This window comes from Zalophus californianus, chromosome 3, assembly GCF_009762305.2.
Source record: "Zalophus californianus isolate mZalCal1 chromosome 3, mZalCal1.pri.v2, whole genome shotgun sequence".
NCBI lineage: Eukaryota > Metazoa > Chordata > Mammalia > Carnivora > Otariidae > Zalophus > Zalophus californianus.
Genome location: NC_045597.1, coordinates 176,045,072 through 176,062,629, shown reverse-complemented (window position 1 = coordinate 176,062,629; position 17,558 = coordinate 176,045,072). Strand labels below are relative to the sequence as shown.

The following is a 17,558-nucleotide window of genomic DNA, read 5'->3' as shown; positions in this document are numbered from 1 at the left end:
CAGAGCTTCTGGAATCAAATGGCCTGGGCTTGAATCTGACTTTTACTAGTTCTGTGATACAGGCAAGTTTCCTAGGCCCTAGTTTCCTCACCTGGAAAGTGGGGTAATAAGAGTACTTACCCCAAAGTGTGTTTGTGAAGCCCAAGAAATGCACCTAGCACTCTGCAGCTGGTTGCTTTTATAAATGGGTTTCCAAAATGTCACCGGCCACCGTCAATCCTTTGGCACCTCAGATGCATTTTCTGCTACTAACATTGCAGCCGCTGGTGGTTGGGTGCCCACATTTGCCCACTCAAGCCTTTGGATTCAGCGCAGTTCAAACAGGGGAAATTTGTGAGGATGGGCTAACGGGACAGTTGTATGCAATATCTCATAAAACAAAATGAGGAAACCATCAAACTGAACAAGAACAGGTTTTATCACAGATGCTGGTGTTGGGGGAACAGCCGATTCAACCAAAGGCGGGGAGGCGCGCAAGAGAGTCAGAAGGCCACATCTGCACCTTCCAAGGACGTTATGAGCCCTGGGGTTAGAGTCTGTTGTCCAATGTCTAAATGTAAGACTTTTCTTGTGGGGCTCCATCTGTCTGTAGCTTCGCTCTTAGTTTATCAGCTCACCTACGGCTTCTTGTGGGAGGAAAGAAAACACACAGGCAGGCATGTGGGCATTTGCCTGACCCACTCCAGGGTCTTTCAGTCTCCTGGATGGCAGGCAGCGCTTCCACTGGGTTCCCAGACCCTCCACCATCCCATCCTGAACCCCTTGCAGTAGCTAAAACATTCCAAGCTCCCTCCCTCTCACCTCCAGGACTCTGCATATGCTGCTTCCTCCTCAAACATCCCCCACACCCTTTGCCTGGCAAACAGCCTTTTGTCCTTCAGGATGCAGCTCTGGTGTGACGTCTTCTGGGAAGCCTTCTTTGACTTCTCCAGGCCCAGGCTGTGTGCTCCCTCAGCACAATGCCCTTCCCATGCAACTCAGCTGGGAGGCTGCCGCCAGGGATAGTGCAGTAGGGAATGGGCAGTTTCTGGGTGCTTGAGGAAGGAGAAAGACAGTGTACAGTCAAGCCTACTTTGGAAGTATCTAAAGCAGGAAGATGCCTCATCTCTGTTCTGGGATCTGTCTTCAGAGAGCCATACCTGATCTGTTTATCAGAGTGAATTTACACATGTATTCGAGCCAGATGCCCTGAGTCCAAATCCTGGCTCTGCCACTAGCCAGTTGCATGGTCTTGGCCTTAACCTTTCCCTCATTTGTGAAATGGGTACAGTAATAGAACTGACCTAGCAGGGGTGTTGTGAGAATCATATGAATTACCATATTTAGAGGGATTAAAATAATAAGGGCTATCTAGCACTTGCTGTTATTGTTATTGTTGTTCATTTCCCTCTGCCTCCCTGGGCTCCCACGCCAGGTCAAGTGCACATTTAACACTCTACTGTTGCATGTATACATTTCCTTCTTAGCTCTTTCCATGTTCTGCACTCACACATTCATTCATGGGATCCTTGACTAATGTCTCTTCTCTTCTAGGCTGACTGTGTGCCATGCGGGTAGGGCCGGGCCCTGATGCTCCCACAGCAAGTCGCCAGCTCCAAGGGAGCTCAGCAGAGGAAGGATCTCAGTGGGTCAGATGTCACTGCCCTTCCGGAGCATCGGGGACTGGACACGACTCTCCAGATCTTTGTGGAGTGTTGTGGTTGTGCTGGGCTGAGCAGTTTGTGTTTCAGTTCTCCACACATGAAGTGAACTTGCCAGGGCCTGGGGGACCCTCTGTGACCCAGCCCTGCCTACCTCACGATGACTGAGCATACTAGTACTCCAGCCTTTCCGGCCTTCTGAGTGCAACATGCTCAAGAGCCCTTGTGCTTGCTGTTCCCTCTGCCTAGAATGCTTTTCTCACAGCTCTCCACAGGTCTGACTCCTTGGCATTCATTCAGGTCCCAGTCCAACTGAGATGCCAGGAAGGCCCTCCTTGAAATCTCCACCCTCAACCCTTCAACCCTGAGTCACTGTCTACCCATGACTTGACTTTTTTTCCCCATAAAAGTCTGAAATTGCCCATATGAAATGATTTCTTGTGTTTACTATCTCCCCGTGCAACCAGTAAGCATCAGGAGGACAGGAACTTTGTCCTGTCACCGCTGATCTCCCACTGCCCGGAAGGATCCTGGCACATGGAAGGGACCCCATATTTGTTGAGCTGAGTGCCAGGCTGAATGGAGAGACCTTACTCTCTGAGAGAGCTGTGGCTGTCCGATTTGGCAGCCACTGCCACATGTGGCCAGATTAAAATTAAAATTAAGGTAAAACTCCAGTTCCTCAGTCATATGAACCACATTTCTAGCACTCAGTGGCCACATATGACTAATGGCTACCATATTGGACATAGCAGATACAGACCATTTCCATCACTGCGGGAAGATCTGTGGCATCCAGTTGCTCTAGACCAGAAACACACATTGCACTTTCCTACCTTTACTCTTCACTCATGTCATTTTCTCTGCCTGGAATGCTTTATCTGATCCTTAATAAAAATCCTACACGTGTAGAATTTGGGAATGCTAAAACAAACAAACAAACAAAAGCCTTAAGATCAATTCAGCAATTACACCTCTGAGAATGTATCCTTCAGTAAATAATTGTTGATACATGGGAAGATTTAGCTACAGAGATGTTCAATGCAGCACTGTTTATAGTAGCCACCCCGCCCCAAAAAAACAGACAAAAAGCTAGCAGTGGGGAGAGATTGGTTAAATTATGGTAGAGCCATCTGGGGCGCCTGGGTGTCTCAGTCCGTTAATTGGCCAACTGTTGATTTTGGCTCATGATCTCAGGGCCCAGGGATGGAGCCTCAAGACTGGCTCTGTGCTCTGCGGGGAGTCAGCTTGAGGATTCTCCCTCTCCCTCTGCCCCCTGCCCCCGTGTTCTCTATCTCTCTCTAAAATAAATAAATCTTTTAAAAAATTATGGTAGAGCCATCAAAAATAGAGGACTGTATAATGCCATGGAACTCTTTCAAAATATATTGTTAAACGAAAGAAAGCCAGTTATAATACAGGAAAAAAGTTACAAAACATGAGGAGTTTGGGGCTAGAAGTTTCCAGCTTTATCTGTAATGTTTGAAATTTTAAAAAATATAATTAAGTATATAATTATCAGTTAATGAGCATGTATTACTATATGATTTCATTTTTGTTTAAAAGAAGTCCCTTGGAGTTTTAAAGACAGATCAAACATTCTATATAAAAGTGTTTGACATGGGGGCACCTGGCTGGCTTGGTCAGAAGAGCATGTGACTCTTGATCTTGGGGTCATGAGTTTGAACACTACATTGGGTGTAGAGATTTCTTTAAAAAGGAATTTTTAAAAAAGTGCTTAACAGGAAGCTAATATAATATTGTATCGCAACTATTCTTCAAAAATTAAAAAAAAGGCAATGTTAAGACAGTAAACAAAAAACTTCTTGACAGAGTAAATGCTGAACAAACATGGGCCACTTTTATGCATCAAAAAAAGAGTAAAGAGCATATTTGCCAAAATGTTAAGAGCAGCAGCCTATAGTTTGAGAAATTGGGGTGAATTCACTTTCTTCTTTTGGTTTAACCCCCTTTTCTCAGTTTTCTCTAGTGAAGATGCATTTCTTTTGAAATAAGGTTATGGGGACAATAAAAGATATTTTTAAAAATTCTTTAAGGCTCAACTCAAGCGATAGTTCTCCACAAGCCTTGCTGCCCTGAGTCCAGAGTCACGGCCGCCCTCATCACAAGGTGGAGCTTGGGCGGGGGCGGGAGGGGGAGACCCTGCCGGGTCTCCTCAGCTGGAAGAGGCGGGCCCATGTGTGCGAAAACGGAGGAATGGAGCCTGCACCCCCATTACCAGCTGTCCTGGAGAAGCTTGCCTAATATTTGCTGATGAGCCGTGGCCAGCCCTGGGCAGAAACAAAGCCATTGGCCAGATTGACATTGTACAAGGAGCCTAAAGGAGCCGATGATCCCCTGCCTATCCTTTTTTCTCAGGGAGCCGGTAACTGGGGACCCTGCACGCAGTTTGGGGGTTCCTGTGTGTCACTGGAAAAGGAGGTAGAGTGTGAGAACTGGCCGCCCACGTGTTTTGGGAGGCATCAGAAGTGATGAGCGAGGCCAGTGGGGATCCAGATCCCCCACCAGCCCCTGCTCTTTTTCTTGGTTGGGGGGTGGGGGTGGGGTGGAAGCGAAGTAATTTGGTTTATGCTTAGTGGCACCCAGAAGCCCTGCCCCTCTATCCCTACTAACCTAGTGACCGAGAGTGTGGGTTTCGGCATCAACGTCCAGGTTTGACTCCTGCTCGCTACGTACTAACTCTGTGAGTTACTTAACCTTTCCGCGCCTCTATTTTCTTATCCGTAAAATAGGACTGTTGATTACAGCATCTTGGAAGAAGCGTGAAATACGCTGGGTAAACTCTGTTAACAGTTCCTCTTTTTAGCCAAGACACAAGACTCTGGCCAGGGAAGGTTCCCGCGCCCACAGCAGAACCGCGGGGGTGGGGCCCATTTATTCCCCAAAGAACCCGCAGCTCGGAAGGCGCGCCTCGGGGGTGAGTCCCTCTGGTTCCCCGCTGCGTCCTCGGCGACGACCCGGCTTCCTGCCCGGTCCCCGCACGCCGCGCGGGGCCGACCCTAGTGCGGCGGGCGCTTGGGGTCCAGCGAGCGGAAGGGGCTGGGCCGGTGGGAGGAGCGCAAGGCGGGGATCGGGGGCTGGCGCTTCGCGAAGGGGCCGAAGTACTCGGCGGCGAAGGTGACCACGTCTGGCGGCTGGCGCAGCAACAGGAAGAGCAGGAAATCCAAGATGAGCGCCTGGGCCTCGGGGTGCTGCCGCAGATAGCTGGTGTGGCTGAGACGGAGCTCCTCCTGGTGGGGACCGAGCCTGAGCGGGACCCGGGGACCCGGGACCCCGCGCCCCAGGAGCAGCCCCCTACCCCTTCGCTCTAAGGAGGGCCTCCCAGCCATCGGGATGTGCATTTCAAGCAGGCACAAAGAGGGATCAGTGCTGGTGGAATTTATGCTCGGGGGGTGGGGGGGGATGGGGGGAATGGGGACCCCAGGCTGGCTGCAGTCTCTCCTCACCTTCCGGTCCACGAACCTCGAGTAGAGTTCCATATCCTCCTCCCACACCAGGGGCCTCTTCTCAAATGCGGGGCCAGGCTCAGTCTCATCTGGGTGCGGAGGGAAGGAAGGCTGCACACCCTCACCCCAGAACCTTCCCCAGATACAGAGGGATGCCCAAGAATACTCAAATTGCAGTCATGGGTAGAGGCCCAGGGCTCGGCTTAGTTGCTGGAAGGGGTTCCCTGCAAAATGATCCTCCCCTAATTGCCTTGGGGTCAGGGGCTGGAGGGCAAAACTTCTCCATCTCCACTCAGTCCGGCCTCTGCATGCTGGAAGGTTCCAGGTTTTCCCACCTCTCCTTCACTCTGCGCCAGCCAGAGGCTTCACTCACCCTTCTCCCTCAAGATAGGCATCTGGGTGATCATGCAGTACCCGGGGCAACCCACCTGGATTCTCTTGGCCAGGTGCCTGGAATACAACACAGGTGTGAGAGTGGGAGTCTTCCCAGACCAGCCCACTCCCCTGAGAGCCATCCTGGGGGCTTCCCTTTGCTGTTGCTTCCCCCAACACTGCTTATCTCTGAGTTCCAGGGTCGTGTTCACTTCTGGGTCCCCAGATAACAGCCCCTGCTTTTCAAACTGGGTCTTGTCCATGCCCTTGGAGATGTGTGCTGGGTGCACTAAAAAAATCATGAGCCTCTAGCTATGTGACACCCAAAATCGAAACAACATGCTAAGTTATCAAATAAGGAAAGCCAACAATGTTCTGATTACTTTTTTCCCAGTGTAATGATTATATCAATACCTCTTTGGAAATTTCAAGAAACAAATTCTTCCCCCCTTCCTCCCCAATTTTCTCATGTTTTGGGGCCTGTGTCCCACTGGTGACAGCTTGGCCGTGTGCCAGGATGTCCCTCCCCCCCCAACGCACATTGATTCTATCAAGTGTCAAGTTGTTCAAACCTCGGTGCTTTTTGGTATTATACCCAGCTGTGGCAGATGCTTAGCTACTGTGCCTTAGGCTTGTGGGGTCAGCATTGACTTTCTGAGCCATTCAGGGCTCCTGGTGAGGTCTGGGAGTTACGGTACACATCAGGTGAATGCATTGGGCCCGGATTGGGCATGGTATGAATCAGGAGTAAATATGTGAAGAAAGAGCGGATGTGGATCAAGCAAGGGGGCACTCTTTCTGGTGGTGTCCCCAGAGACAGTAGTCTCCCTTTGCCCCATGTCTGCCCCCAGGATCCAGCACCCAGGCTTGTGTTCCACACTGCCCCCTAGCGCCCACTGTCAGTAGCTCACCCATCCGAGAGCAGGTAGAACTGGCAGGAATTGGGGATGCCTTTAACTGAGTGGACAGTCTGCTCCACGATGAACACTTCCACCTGCTGGCGGCCCACCTGGATCTTCTGGAAGCCCAGATCTTGCTGGCAGCGGCCAAGATAGAGGGAGGGAGGTGAGGCGGATGCCCACCAGGATCTCCCCCAAATCTCACCCTGGCCCTTTTCTCCATCTTGCCGCTTCATTCTTTATCAGTGATAAGCAACCTTCAGCTGTACAGGCCCTCAGCCGCCACAGGATTTGAGTTGCACCCCCAAGTTAAGTGGGGGTCCCCTCATAGAAAGCCAGGTCCATGCTGCTCGTGCCCCAACTCCCCTCATCATCTTGATGACCAAGTGCTTCTGGTTGGCAGATTGAGTTACAGGGATGAGGATCAACCAAGGTGTGAGCCTGGGGGGCAGGGAGCGTGGGGGGGGGCAGCGATGCTCTGAGGAGGGGGCTAGATTGCCATCTGTGGCCGCCTCAGGCTCCTGCTGCTGCAGGCAGGCTGCCCTTTTGTCGTTAGAACTTAAAACGCCTAGAGCAGCTGTGGCCGTGGGCAGAAAAGCGCGAATATAAGACATGTGTTTCAAAAGAAGATGGGGGAAGTGACATGGGCCTGTTTGTGTCAAACACATTGCCGTTTGCCATGTTTGTGATAGAAAAGACTAGAATGTCATTTACAAATTTGGTCAAATCAGCCCCCAAAATGTGTGTTTAGAGGCATAGCTTTAAAATCTCACATTGCAGGAAGTCCTAGGGTATGTTGATTATGAAGTTTTAGCCACAAGTAAAAAAAAAAAAAAAAAAGGAACACCTTTCAGGTCTGAGACATAATAAAAGAACATAATAAAAGTGCCATTGGAAATGGTGCATTTCTTGATGTTAAAAAAATCTGTCTTTATGGGATGCCTGGGTGGCTCAGTTGGTTAAGCGGCTGCCTTCGGCCCGGGTCATGATCCCAGGGTCCTCGGATCGAATACCACATCGGGCTCCTTGCTCAGCAGGGAGCCTGCTTCTCCCTCTCTCTCCCTCTGCTTGTGCTCTCTCTGTCAAATAAATAAAATCTTTAAAAAAAAATTTTTGTCTTTAAAAGCAGCCCTCCACTATGTTTATTTTTCCTGGACTGACGTCTGGGCAAAAAACATTGCTTCTCAACTGCTCCCCGCTTTGGTTCCTCTTTTTCCCACCACCTGCCCCCCACGTGATTTTCCAACACATGAAGTCTTGCCTTCTCCTGCCCTTGGAAGTCCCCCCCCCCCGGGGCCCCACAGCCCACCCCCTCTTCCACCCCAAAGCTGTCTTTTCTCCCACCTCAGCGGCCTCCGTAGTGCCCCTTCTGTTTTTCCCCAGGCCAAGTCCCCCACCCAGGGAGAGCCCTCACGTAAGTGGAGTAGCAGAATTTGCCCTCCGTGTCCAAGGCCAGGAAACGGGCGCTGCTGGGCACGGTCTGCCGCCAGGCCATCACCCTCAGCAACACCAGGTTGGCAGCCTCGGAGATGAAGCCCACGGTTGAGCTCCCCGGGACAAAAGTCACTTCGGTCTTGACTTCCTGTTCAGGAAAAATCTGAGTCAGGGACATTGATCTGGGAAGGGGTGGGGAGGGAGGACGGGGAAGCCAGGTATTGGGCACATATAGGGTCCTTGCTGAGTCCCCATGCCAGGCTCCCGGCCTGACACAATCTGGCCCCTGCTCGTGCCTTCGGTGAGGATGCGGGGCACGGCCCCTACCTGTCTCTCACCCTTACCTCACCCTTACCTCACCCTCCTTGACCCTTCTGGTCACGGCCAGCTGGTCGTCCTGCTTCACCAAACTCATCTTCCGCTCCATGGGGAGGACGCGGAACTAAGGGCCAGAACACGGAGGAGAGAAGCGGGAACTTGAACAGCACCCCCCACAGGTCACCTTGCCCCTTCTCCTTTAGAAATGAGAAAACTGAGGGAAGTTTGGATAGAAAACCTTCCCTTTGTAGTGAAGTTCAAGAACAGAAGGCGTATTATGGTGTAATATAAAGGTAAAAAGCAAATGCCCCTCAGAATACAGGTTTTAAAAGATGGAAATGGTTTCTGTGGGAAGGTTCTTAGGCATGAGTGTTTTCCAATGTGTAATGCTGATCACGTTCCAGAAGTTAGTGAGGTGGCTGGGGCTGGGTGTGGGAGGCACAGAGCAGGAGAATTTGGAGGTGAGGGGGTGACAGGCCCTTGGGAAAGACCAGGCTCTGGGAAAGGCTGGCCTGCATGGCCCTCCGGGAGATGCTGGGCTCTCAGCCTGGAGGAGGCTCCGGGTGGACTGGACCCAGGGATCGTGTATTAGGAGAAGGTCACGAGAAGCAACATGCTGCCCTGGGTGGATTAGTTCCCAGGTTATGTGTGGTGGGGACTGCAGGGTAACTTGGAGAGAGTTGGGGGTGACATTCCACCGAGTCCCTCCGTTCTTCCCCCCCTCCCTCCCAGGGTCTCCACTCTCTCACCCTGGTTTGGGGGCCAGGCTGGGGGCCCCAGGAGGTACCTTGATGAACTCCTGACTACACTGCTCCATGATATGCAGGTTCCATGAGAGGTAGCCTGGGGCAGGAGGAGAACACTGCTGTCCCCATCACCCCGTCACCGGAGACAGGCCGGAAGACTGCAGGGTGGGAGGGCAGGGGCCCAGGCTGGAGGACTCAGGGGGACTGTGACCACAGGGAAAACTAAGTGGTGCTCTTGTCGTTAAGTCTGTGGCTGTGACCCCCACCTCCCACACACCCTCCTGGCTGCCTTCTGGTCCCAAGGTGAAGTCAAGGGTTGGTCTTGAGTGAAAGTCCTCGGAATGGGGACGGGATGGAGGGGAGGAAGGATGGAGGTGAAGCATCAGGCAGCAAGAACTTTACCCAGGAGGGAGTTTCCACAGAGCATTTTGTCCATGAAGCTGCGGCTAAAGGCGTGCACGAGGAGGCAGTGCGACATCACACCAGATTCGTCTGCGTAATTCCCTCTCTGCACCTCAATGATCAGCTCTCCCTGAGGCTCCCCCGTGTCTGAGACCATGGCCAGAGTTTCGGAGAATAGCAGCATCTGCAGCTCCTCCTGCTCTGGGGGTGGGGGGTCCCATGGGCACAGATAAAGCCCCAGCTCCTGGGCCTCGGCTCTCTGACCCTCCCCCCAGCAGGGCCACCCCCACCCCTTCTTCATCCCCCAGGTCCCAGGCAGCTCCTGGCTCCCTTCCCTTGGCCTGTACAACAGCCAGCAGGTGAAGACCCCGCCACCACCCCCAGTCCCCATGTCCTTGGGGTCTTCTCTTGACAATTATCAACAAATAGGGGCGCCTGGGTGGCTCAGTTGGTTAAGCGTTTGCCTTCAGTTCAGGTCTTGATCACAGGGTCCTGGGATCGTGTCCCGCACGGGGCTCTCTGCTTAGTGGGGATCTGCTTCTCCCTCTGTGCTCTCTCTCAAATAAATAAATAAATCTTTTATTTTTTTAAAGATTCATTTATTTATTATTTTAGAGAGAGAGAGAGCGAGCGAGCACATGAGCAGGGGGAGGGGAGGGGCAGAAGGAGAGGGAGAGAGAATCTCAAGCAGACTCCCTGCTGAGCAGGGAGCCCTGCATGGGGATCTATCTCAGGACTCTGAGATCATAACCTGAACCAAAACCAAGAGTCAGACGCTTAACTGACTCAGCCACCCAGGTGCCCCAAATAAATAAATCTTTAAAAACGATTATCAGGGGCGCCTGGGTGGCTCAGTCGTTAAGCATCTGCCTTCAGTTCAGGTCATGATCCCAGGGTCCTGGGATCGAGCCCCGCATCGGGCTCCCTGCTCAGCGGGGAGCCTGCTTCTCCCTCTCCCTCTGCTGTTCCCCCTGCTTGTGTTCTGTCTCTCGCTGTGTCTCCCTCTGTCAAATAAATAAATAAAATCTTTTAAAAAAAGCAATTATCAAAAATAAATAAATACATAAATAAAAAGTAAAAACAGTTATCAGGGCGCCTGGGTGGCTCAGGCGGTTAAGCATCTGCCTTTGGCTCAGGTCATGATCTCAGGGTCCTGGGATCAAGCCCATGTCAGCCTCCTTGCTCAGCGAGGGGTCTGCTTCCCCCTCTCCCCTCTGCTCATGCTGTCTCTCATTATTTCTCTCTCTCTTTCGCAAATAAATACATAAAACCTTAAAAAAATACACGAAAAACAAAAAAACCTTTCTGTATTAAAAAATATATATATGTATATATATATATTTCAGTAGGCCTCGAACCCTGTCTGCATCCCAGGGGAATCAAGGCTGAGCGAGAGGGGGCCAGGTCTGGGCCTTCTCTCTTCCCTCCCCTTCACATCTGTGCCCCCCACACCCCCACTGTCCAGGCTCACTGAGGTTGCTGAGGAAGTGAATGGCTTCAGCATTGGCCTTTGGGGCTGGCAGACTCTCTTGGGCTGAGGGCTGGTGGTCCTTGGCTTTGGGGCCTAGAGAGGGAGGAGAGGCTGAGATGGCAACCTTGGGGAGAGGGACAGGGGTGGGACAGGTGTTGCCCAAAGCAGAATCCCCCAAGGCCATCCCAAGGAGGATTGTGAGGGAGAAGAGGGGAAGATGCCGCTCCGATTTCCAGTCCCAGCAGCCCTGTTCCCACCTGTGGATTGAAGTTTAGAGGACATGCTGCCGGCCTTCTGCTACTCCGGCTGTGTCCAGCTGTCTCCATGACAACCGGAAGCCAGCTACCGCCTCTTAAAGGGCCATCAACACACCTCACAAAACACCCAGACCTTGGAGGCAATGGTAGGAGCTGTGGGCTTTGGAGCTCAGGCCATGCCTGAAGTATTGTCCTGCAGAGGGAGCATTTGACATGGCAGGGGGATGACATGGGTCATTAGAATGACCTTAGGGAGCGCCTGGCTGGCTCAGTCGGAGGAGCATGTGACTCTTGATCTCGGAATCATGAGTTCGATCCCCATGTTGGGTGTAGAGATTACTAAATAATAATAATAATAATAATAATAATAATAATAATAAAGTGAGAAAGTTATGGCCCTGAGTCAGACGTGGCCTCAAACGGGTAGAACCCATTGAGAGCCACGTGTATAGGACCACATGTGAGAGTGATGCTGGTAACGATGACAATCCCAGCAAACCCTGAAGCCATACTTACCATAGGCCCCGCACTGTTCTGGAGGGATGCACACACGTGATCTCATTCAGTATTCAAACCAAACCTGCAAGCAGGTCCTTTTTTCCCCTGCACTTTATGGCTGAGAAACCTGAGGCACCAAGAGATTAAATGTCTTCCCAGGGTCACACAGCTGATAACAGTTGACCCTTGAACAGCATGGGTTTGGGCTGCCTGGGTGCACTTATATGCGGATGTTTTTCGGTAAATATGGTACAGTACTGTAAATGTGTTTTCTCTTCCTTATGATTTCTTTTTTTTTTAAGGATTTTATTTATTTATTTAGAGAGGGGGGAGGGGTGGGGGAGAGGGAGAGAGAGAATCTCAAGCAGACACGGGGCTCCATTCCACGACCCTGAGATCATGACCTGAGCCGAAATCAAGAGTCCGATGCTTAACCGACTGAGCCACTCAGGCAACCCTCTTCCTTATGACTTAATAACATTTTCTCTCTCTTACTTTATTGGTAGAACACCATATATAATAATAGAATATACAAAACACGTGTTAATCAACTGTTTTATGTTATCTGTAAGACTTTGGGTCAATAGTAGGCTATTAGTAGTTAAATTTGGGGGGAGTCAAAGTTATACCCGGCTTTTCTTTCTTTTTTAAAAATTTTTTCTTTTTTTTTAAACACAATGTTCAGTTTTATTTTTTAAGTTTATTTATTTATTTAAGTAATGTCTAACCCAATGTGGGGCTCTAACTCATGATCCCAAGATCAAGAGTCACATGCTCCTCCCACTGAATCAGCCAGGTGCCCCTATGCCCAGATTTTCAACCGTGTCTGAAAGGGGGGAGTGTCGGCATGCCTAACCCCCATGTTGTTCAAGGGGCAACTGTAATTGGCAGAGCCAGGACTCAACTCAAGCCAGTCTGGCTCCTAGAGATAATTCAAAGAAAAATGAAGCAGCAAATAGACAATACATTGAATCCAAACAAGCAGCTCCACAGCATGGGTAGTGATCAGTGCCAAAGACGAAAACTGAATTATGATAGGACTCAAACCCCACCTTGTAAGTTTTCAAGTCTGCATCATAGCGGCTATTAAAAGGGACTCAGCCTGACAGAGTCACAAAAAAAGAAAACTCTTGTTCAAAAACCTCAATCACTGAAGGAGCTGCCCCCCTTGCCCCCACCATAGCCCTCAGGAAGGTAATCTTCCAATGTCTTCTCATTAGGTAATTATCTATCAACTTTGGGAAGATTTAGAATTATGTGTAGAATTGCTTGAGACGATTGAACTAAAAATATTAATTTGTGTGTGTGTCATATTGTGCGTATTTGGTATTTCAAGGTCTTTAACATAATTTGGCATGGAAGCGTGCTTAAAAGATAAGTCTTGAGGGGCACTTGGGTGGCTCAGGCAGTTAAGCATCTGACTTCAGCTCAGGTCATGATCCCAGGGTCCTGGGTTGGAGCTGCACATTGGGCTCCCTGCTCAGCGGGGAGCTGGCTTCTCCCTCTCCCTCTGAGCACCCTCCCCCCCCACCCCGGGCTCATAGTCTAGCTCTCTCTCTCTCCCAAATGAATAAATTTAAAAAATCTTAAAAAAAATAAAAAAAGAGAAGTCTTGAGATTCTAATTTACATCAGGCAGTTGAATGGCACCTGGCTGGCTCAGTCGTAAGAGGGTGGGACTCTTGATCTTGGTGCTTGTGGGTTCCAGCCCCATGTTGGATATAGAGATTACTTAAAAAAACAAATAAATAAAACAGAATCTTTAAAAATTAATAAATTGGGCGGTTGAATAATTGATTTAAACTGAACTCTGAAGTTAAATGCTTACTGGAATTGTAAGTAGAACCAAAACTTTTTTTATTTTTTTATTTTTTATTTTTTTATTTATTTTAAAGATTTTATTTATTTATTTGACCGAGAGAGAGACAGCGAGAGAGGGAACACAAGCAGGGGGAGTGGCAGAGGGAGAAGCAGACTCCCCGCTGAGCAGGTAGCCCGATGCTGGGCTCGATCCCAGGACCCTGGGATCATGACCTGAGCTGAAGGTAGACGCTTAACGACTGAGCCACCCAGACACCCCCCAAAACATTTTTTTAAATCTTAAAATTAAAAAAATAAAATAAAAACCTTGAAATTTGCTTTATTTACTTATTTGTTTATTTATAAGTAGGCTCCACACCTAGCATGGAGCCCAACGCGATTAAGACCTGAGCAGATATCAAGAGTTGGACACTCAACCGAGCCACCCAGGTGCCCCCAAATTTGCTGTATTTATATGTTTACTTTTAGTAGATTGCAGTAAAGTACTTGGGAGGCCGGTTTCTTTTTTTTTTTTTAAGATAATTGAATTATTTTTATTTTCCTTTACTTTGTTTCAGCTTTATGAGATATAATTGACATATAACAATCAATTCCTTTTAAAAAGGAGGTAGAAGATCTGGGATGAATAAATACAACATAAACTGCCTAGAGCAGTTGCAATTTTGAAAAGAGGACCAATTATTAATCAAAGCCTCCTTAAAAGTTATTATTAACATTTACTGGATTTATGATTAAAATATGACTGATAAGTTGAACTTAAAAGTTTAAAAAATGTTTATGTTTTAAAATTTGCAATTTAAGAAACCGAGTATTAGTTTTTAAAATTTTATTTATTACTATTTTTTTAGTACGCTCTATGCCCACTGTGGGGCTTGAACTCATGACCTCAAGATCAAGAGTCGCATGCCTATGGATTGAGCTAGCCAGGTGCCCCCTAATTTTATTTACTTTTTAAATTTTATTTTGAGTATTAATTTTTAAAAGCCAAAGTGAATTCTGAAGAAGCCTTTCTCTGCACGTGAGAGACTGTCAATGGCATTAAGAAAACTCACTACTTTAGGAGGTAGTTTGTTAGTTCCTCAAAAAGTTAAATGTGGAGTTACCATATGACTCAGCAATTCCACTCCTAGGTCTATACCCAAGAGAACTGAAAACATCTGTCTGCACAAAAACCTGTACACAGATGTTCATAGCACCATAGCATCATTATTCATGATAGCCAGAAAGTGGAAAGAACCCATATGTCTGTCAACTAACGGATAAACAAAATGTAATGTATATACACTCAATGCAATATTATTCAACCGTAAGAAGAGTAAAGTACTGACAGATGCCAGAACATGAGACTTGAGAACAGGCCCAGTGAGAGGAGCTGGTCACAGAAGACCACGTATTGTCTGATGTCACATATGTGATTTGCGTAAACCTGTGGGGACAGAAAGCAGATCAGTGGTTGCCTGGTGTGGGTATGCAGAGGCACAGAGTGACATCAATGGGCACTGGCTTTCTTTTTGGGATGATTGAAAATGTTCTAAAGTTAGATTGTGGCACCCCTGGGTGGTGCAGATTAAGCTATTGACTCTTGGCTCAGGTCGTGATCTCAGGATCATGGAATCGAGCCCCACGTGGGGCTCCTCAATCAGCACAGAGTCTGGGTTTCTCTCTCTCTCTCCTCCCCCTGCCCCTCCCCCCTCCCCCCGAACACGTGCTTTATCTCTCTCTCTCTCAAATCAATAAGTCTTTTATTTATTTTAAAGATTTTATTTATTTATTTGACAGAGGGGGACACAGCGAGATAGGGAACACAGCAGGGGGAGTGGGAGAGGGAAAAGCAGGCTTCCCACGGAGCAGGGAGCCCGATGTGGGGCTCGATGCCAGGACCCTGGGATCGTGACCTGAGCCGAAGGCAGATGCTTAACAACTGAGCCACCCAAGCGTTCCAATAAATAAATCTTTTAAAAAAATAAAATTAGATTGTGATGGTCACAAAATAGTGCATATACTCAAAACCACTGAGTTGTACGCTTTAAAAGGATGAATTTTGTGTTATGTAAATGACATCTTAATAAAGTTGTTAATAAAAGATAGATTTAAATAAGATCTATAAAAAGCATCCCCTATTGCTTTTGTATGTAAATTACATAAAGTTGGAAAAAACATTTTTGATTATTAGGACAAAGTTGGAAAAAAGAAGAAGCAAATTATGGCCTAGATGCTCTTTAAGGGGTGCCCATGTGGTTCCCTCCCTACTATGCACCCCCCTCCTGGCCTGAGGGTGGATTTGCTCCCAGAGCCCTTTACCCTTTAGAGTTTCCCCCCTCCCTCCTCCCCTCTCCTTGGTGAGGCCCCTGGAGCTGCACAGGACTCCCACCTGCGTGTCCACACAGGCTCCCATTCCTGAGAGCCCAGGTTCTTTCTCATCCAGCTCCCCCCTCAAGACCCCTTCCCGTTCATGCTGGCTGTTTCCTGCTAGGAGAGAAAGAAACGTGACAAAGTAGTTCACAGAAGGATCGACATCCAGTTTGTTAGTCCAATTTTTAAATCTCTATAAGAGATCTGCTACAGACCCTTGTTACCGTCTGCTCTTAGAGCCTGCTAGGCCAGGGGAGGGAAGCTCTGTAGCAGGTTGACCTACTAGCTGTGCAGTCACGTTGGGCCGGTTGGCCTCTCTGAACCTGTGACAGGCACAGCCAGTGTCCTCCCAGCCCCTGGGATCAGCACCTACAGAACCACAGCCACTAACGTGGAGAGGGCTCACGATGTGTCCAGCTCGGCAGGTATGAACTCACTCAATCGTCACAATCAGCTTCCACGGGGTACAAGCCATGCCCTCAGTGGACGCAGGAGAGACGGAGGCACAGAAAGGTTAAGTAACTTGCCCAAGGTCACCCGGTTAATAAATGGAAAGCGTGGGGGCACCTGGGTGGCTCAGTTAAGCGTCTGCCTTCGGCTCAGGTCACGATCCCGGAGTCCTGGGATCAAGCCCCTATGTCGGGCTCCCTGCTCAGCGGGAAGCCTGCTTCTCCCTCTCCCTCTGCTGCTCCCCCCGGCTCGTGCTCTCTTTCTAATAAATAAATAAAATCTTAAAAAAAATGGAAGGGTCCCAGATGGGCTGTCTCCAGAGTTCATATTCTTAATCAGTTTGTCCTACTGTACCTGAGGGACTGGCCCTCGTTTATTGGTAACAGTAAGAGGAGAGAGGTGGCTGTTCACTGAACACCACTGTGCATCTCACTTAGTTCTCCCAGTTGCTCTAGAACAGGGCTCGGTGCCATGAGATGCCTGGCTGGTGTCACCCATGGTCAACCAGAGGCAGAACCTATATTCCTATCCAGACCCGTCCCTCTCCAAGTCCTCTCTCTGCCACCCTGCCCATCTTATTATCAAACTATTATCTATCTATCTATCTATCTATCTATCTATCTATCTATCTATCTATCATCTATCCATCCATCCATCCATCCATCATCATCTATCATCTCCTTTTGTATTGGTTCTGTTCCTCTGAAGAACCCTAAGACAGATGTCTTTCTCTGCATCTTTTGTGGGGCTTTGTCTATAGTTAGGAACTCAGTAAGTGTAATTGCCTAGGGTTTACTGACCACCTAGGTTAGGTTTCTACCCACTTTCAAAGTCTCCGTGTGTGGCCAGGGCCTTGGAGGTCTAAGTCCACCCCCCCACACATAGGTAGGCACAGGGCTCCTCGAGATCACATGACAGCTCCCCCGGGCTTTGTTCCTCCCTGGAACGCTTGAGGCTGCCCACTTAGTGTCCTCCCTTTCTCCTTTCCTGCCCGTAGAGACAGTCTGTGATTCAGGAAAAAATGAATTGCTTGCTGGTTATTTTTAAAACTAGATATTATTCAAATACCTTTGGGGCCACCTGTCTACCTCCATTTCTTCTATATAATGAGTTATAGCACCAGGAATCTGATGTAGCATTTTCCAAAGTGACTTCATATGCCCTTGCTCATCAGACTCTCCCAATAGCCTCTAATAAGTGGAATTGTTGGTGAACATCAGTGATTTTAGGCCTTGCATCATTTCTGTTATCAGACCCCCTATTAGTCTGGGGGACGTTTTCCACAGCCTCAGCGCACCTTTCCGCTGGGTCTGACACTGCCCTTCCAAGTGTAGTCATGTGACCCTAACCTGGCTGGTGAGAAGGGGCCCATTCCCCTAACTCCTGATTGGCTCAGGATTGGGCACATGACCCAAGCTGAACCAATGAAACT

At 48.9% G+C, this 17,558-nt stretch overlaps 1 protein-coding gene across 1 annotated transcript; it reads right to left on the bottom strand.

The window, feature by feature from the left end:
* Positions 1-4,001: 4,001 nt before the first annotated feature.
* On the bottom strand, positions 4,002-11,074 carry LOC113920117 (ciliogenesis associated TTC17 interacting protein). Its single transcript, XM_027590365.2, has 10 exons — positions 11,007-11,074; positions 10,750-10,842; positions 9,279-9,479; positions 8,918-8,973; positions 8,168-8,254; positions 7,793-7,960; positions 6,391-6,515; positions 5,481-5,557; positions 5,108-5,196; positions 4,002-4,891 (listed from the first exon to the last, which is right to left on the bottom strand). Exons 1-10 carry the CDS (start codon positions 11,029-11,031, stop codon positions 4,661-4,663), a joined length of 1,152 nt encoding a protein of 383 aa, XP_027446166.2. The 5' UTR covers positions 11,032-11,074; the 3' UTR covers positions 4,002-4,660.
* Between the last annotated feature and the right edge of the window lie 6,484 nt (positions 11,075-17,558).

What these genes read in the sequence shown, in the direction of transcription:
- LOC113920117 (XM_027590365.2), bottom strand. Translation starts at nt 11,031, where the DNA reads ATGTCCTCTAAACTTCAATCCACAG. An exon ending in GTAGTCAGGAGTTCATCAAG is followed by an intron (nt 8,255 to 8,917) that starts GTACCTCCTGGG and finishes TCTGGCCCTTAG; the next exon opens with TTCCGCGTCCTCCCCATGGA. An exon ending in GAAGGGTCAAGGAGGGTGAG is followed by an intron (nt 7,961 to 8,167) that starts GTAAGGGTGAGG and finishes TTTCCTGAACAG; the next exon opens with GAAGTCAAGACCGAAGTGAC.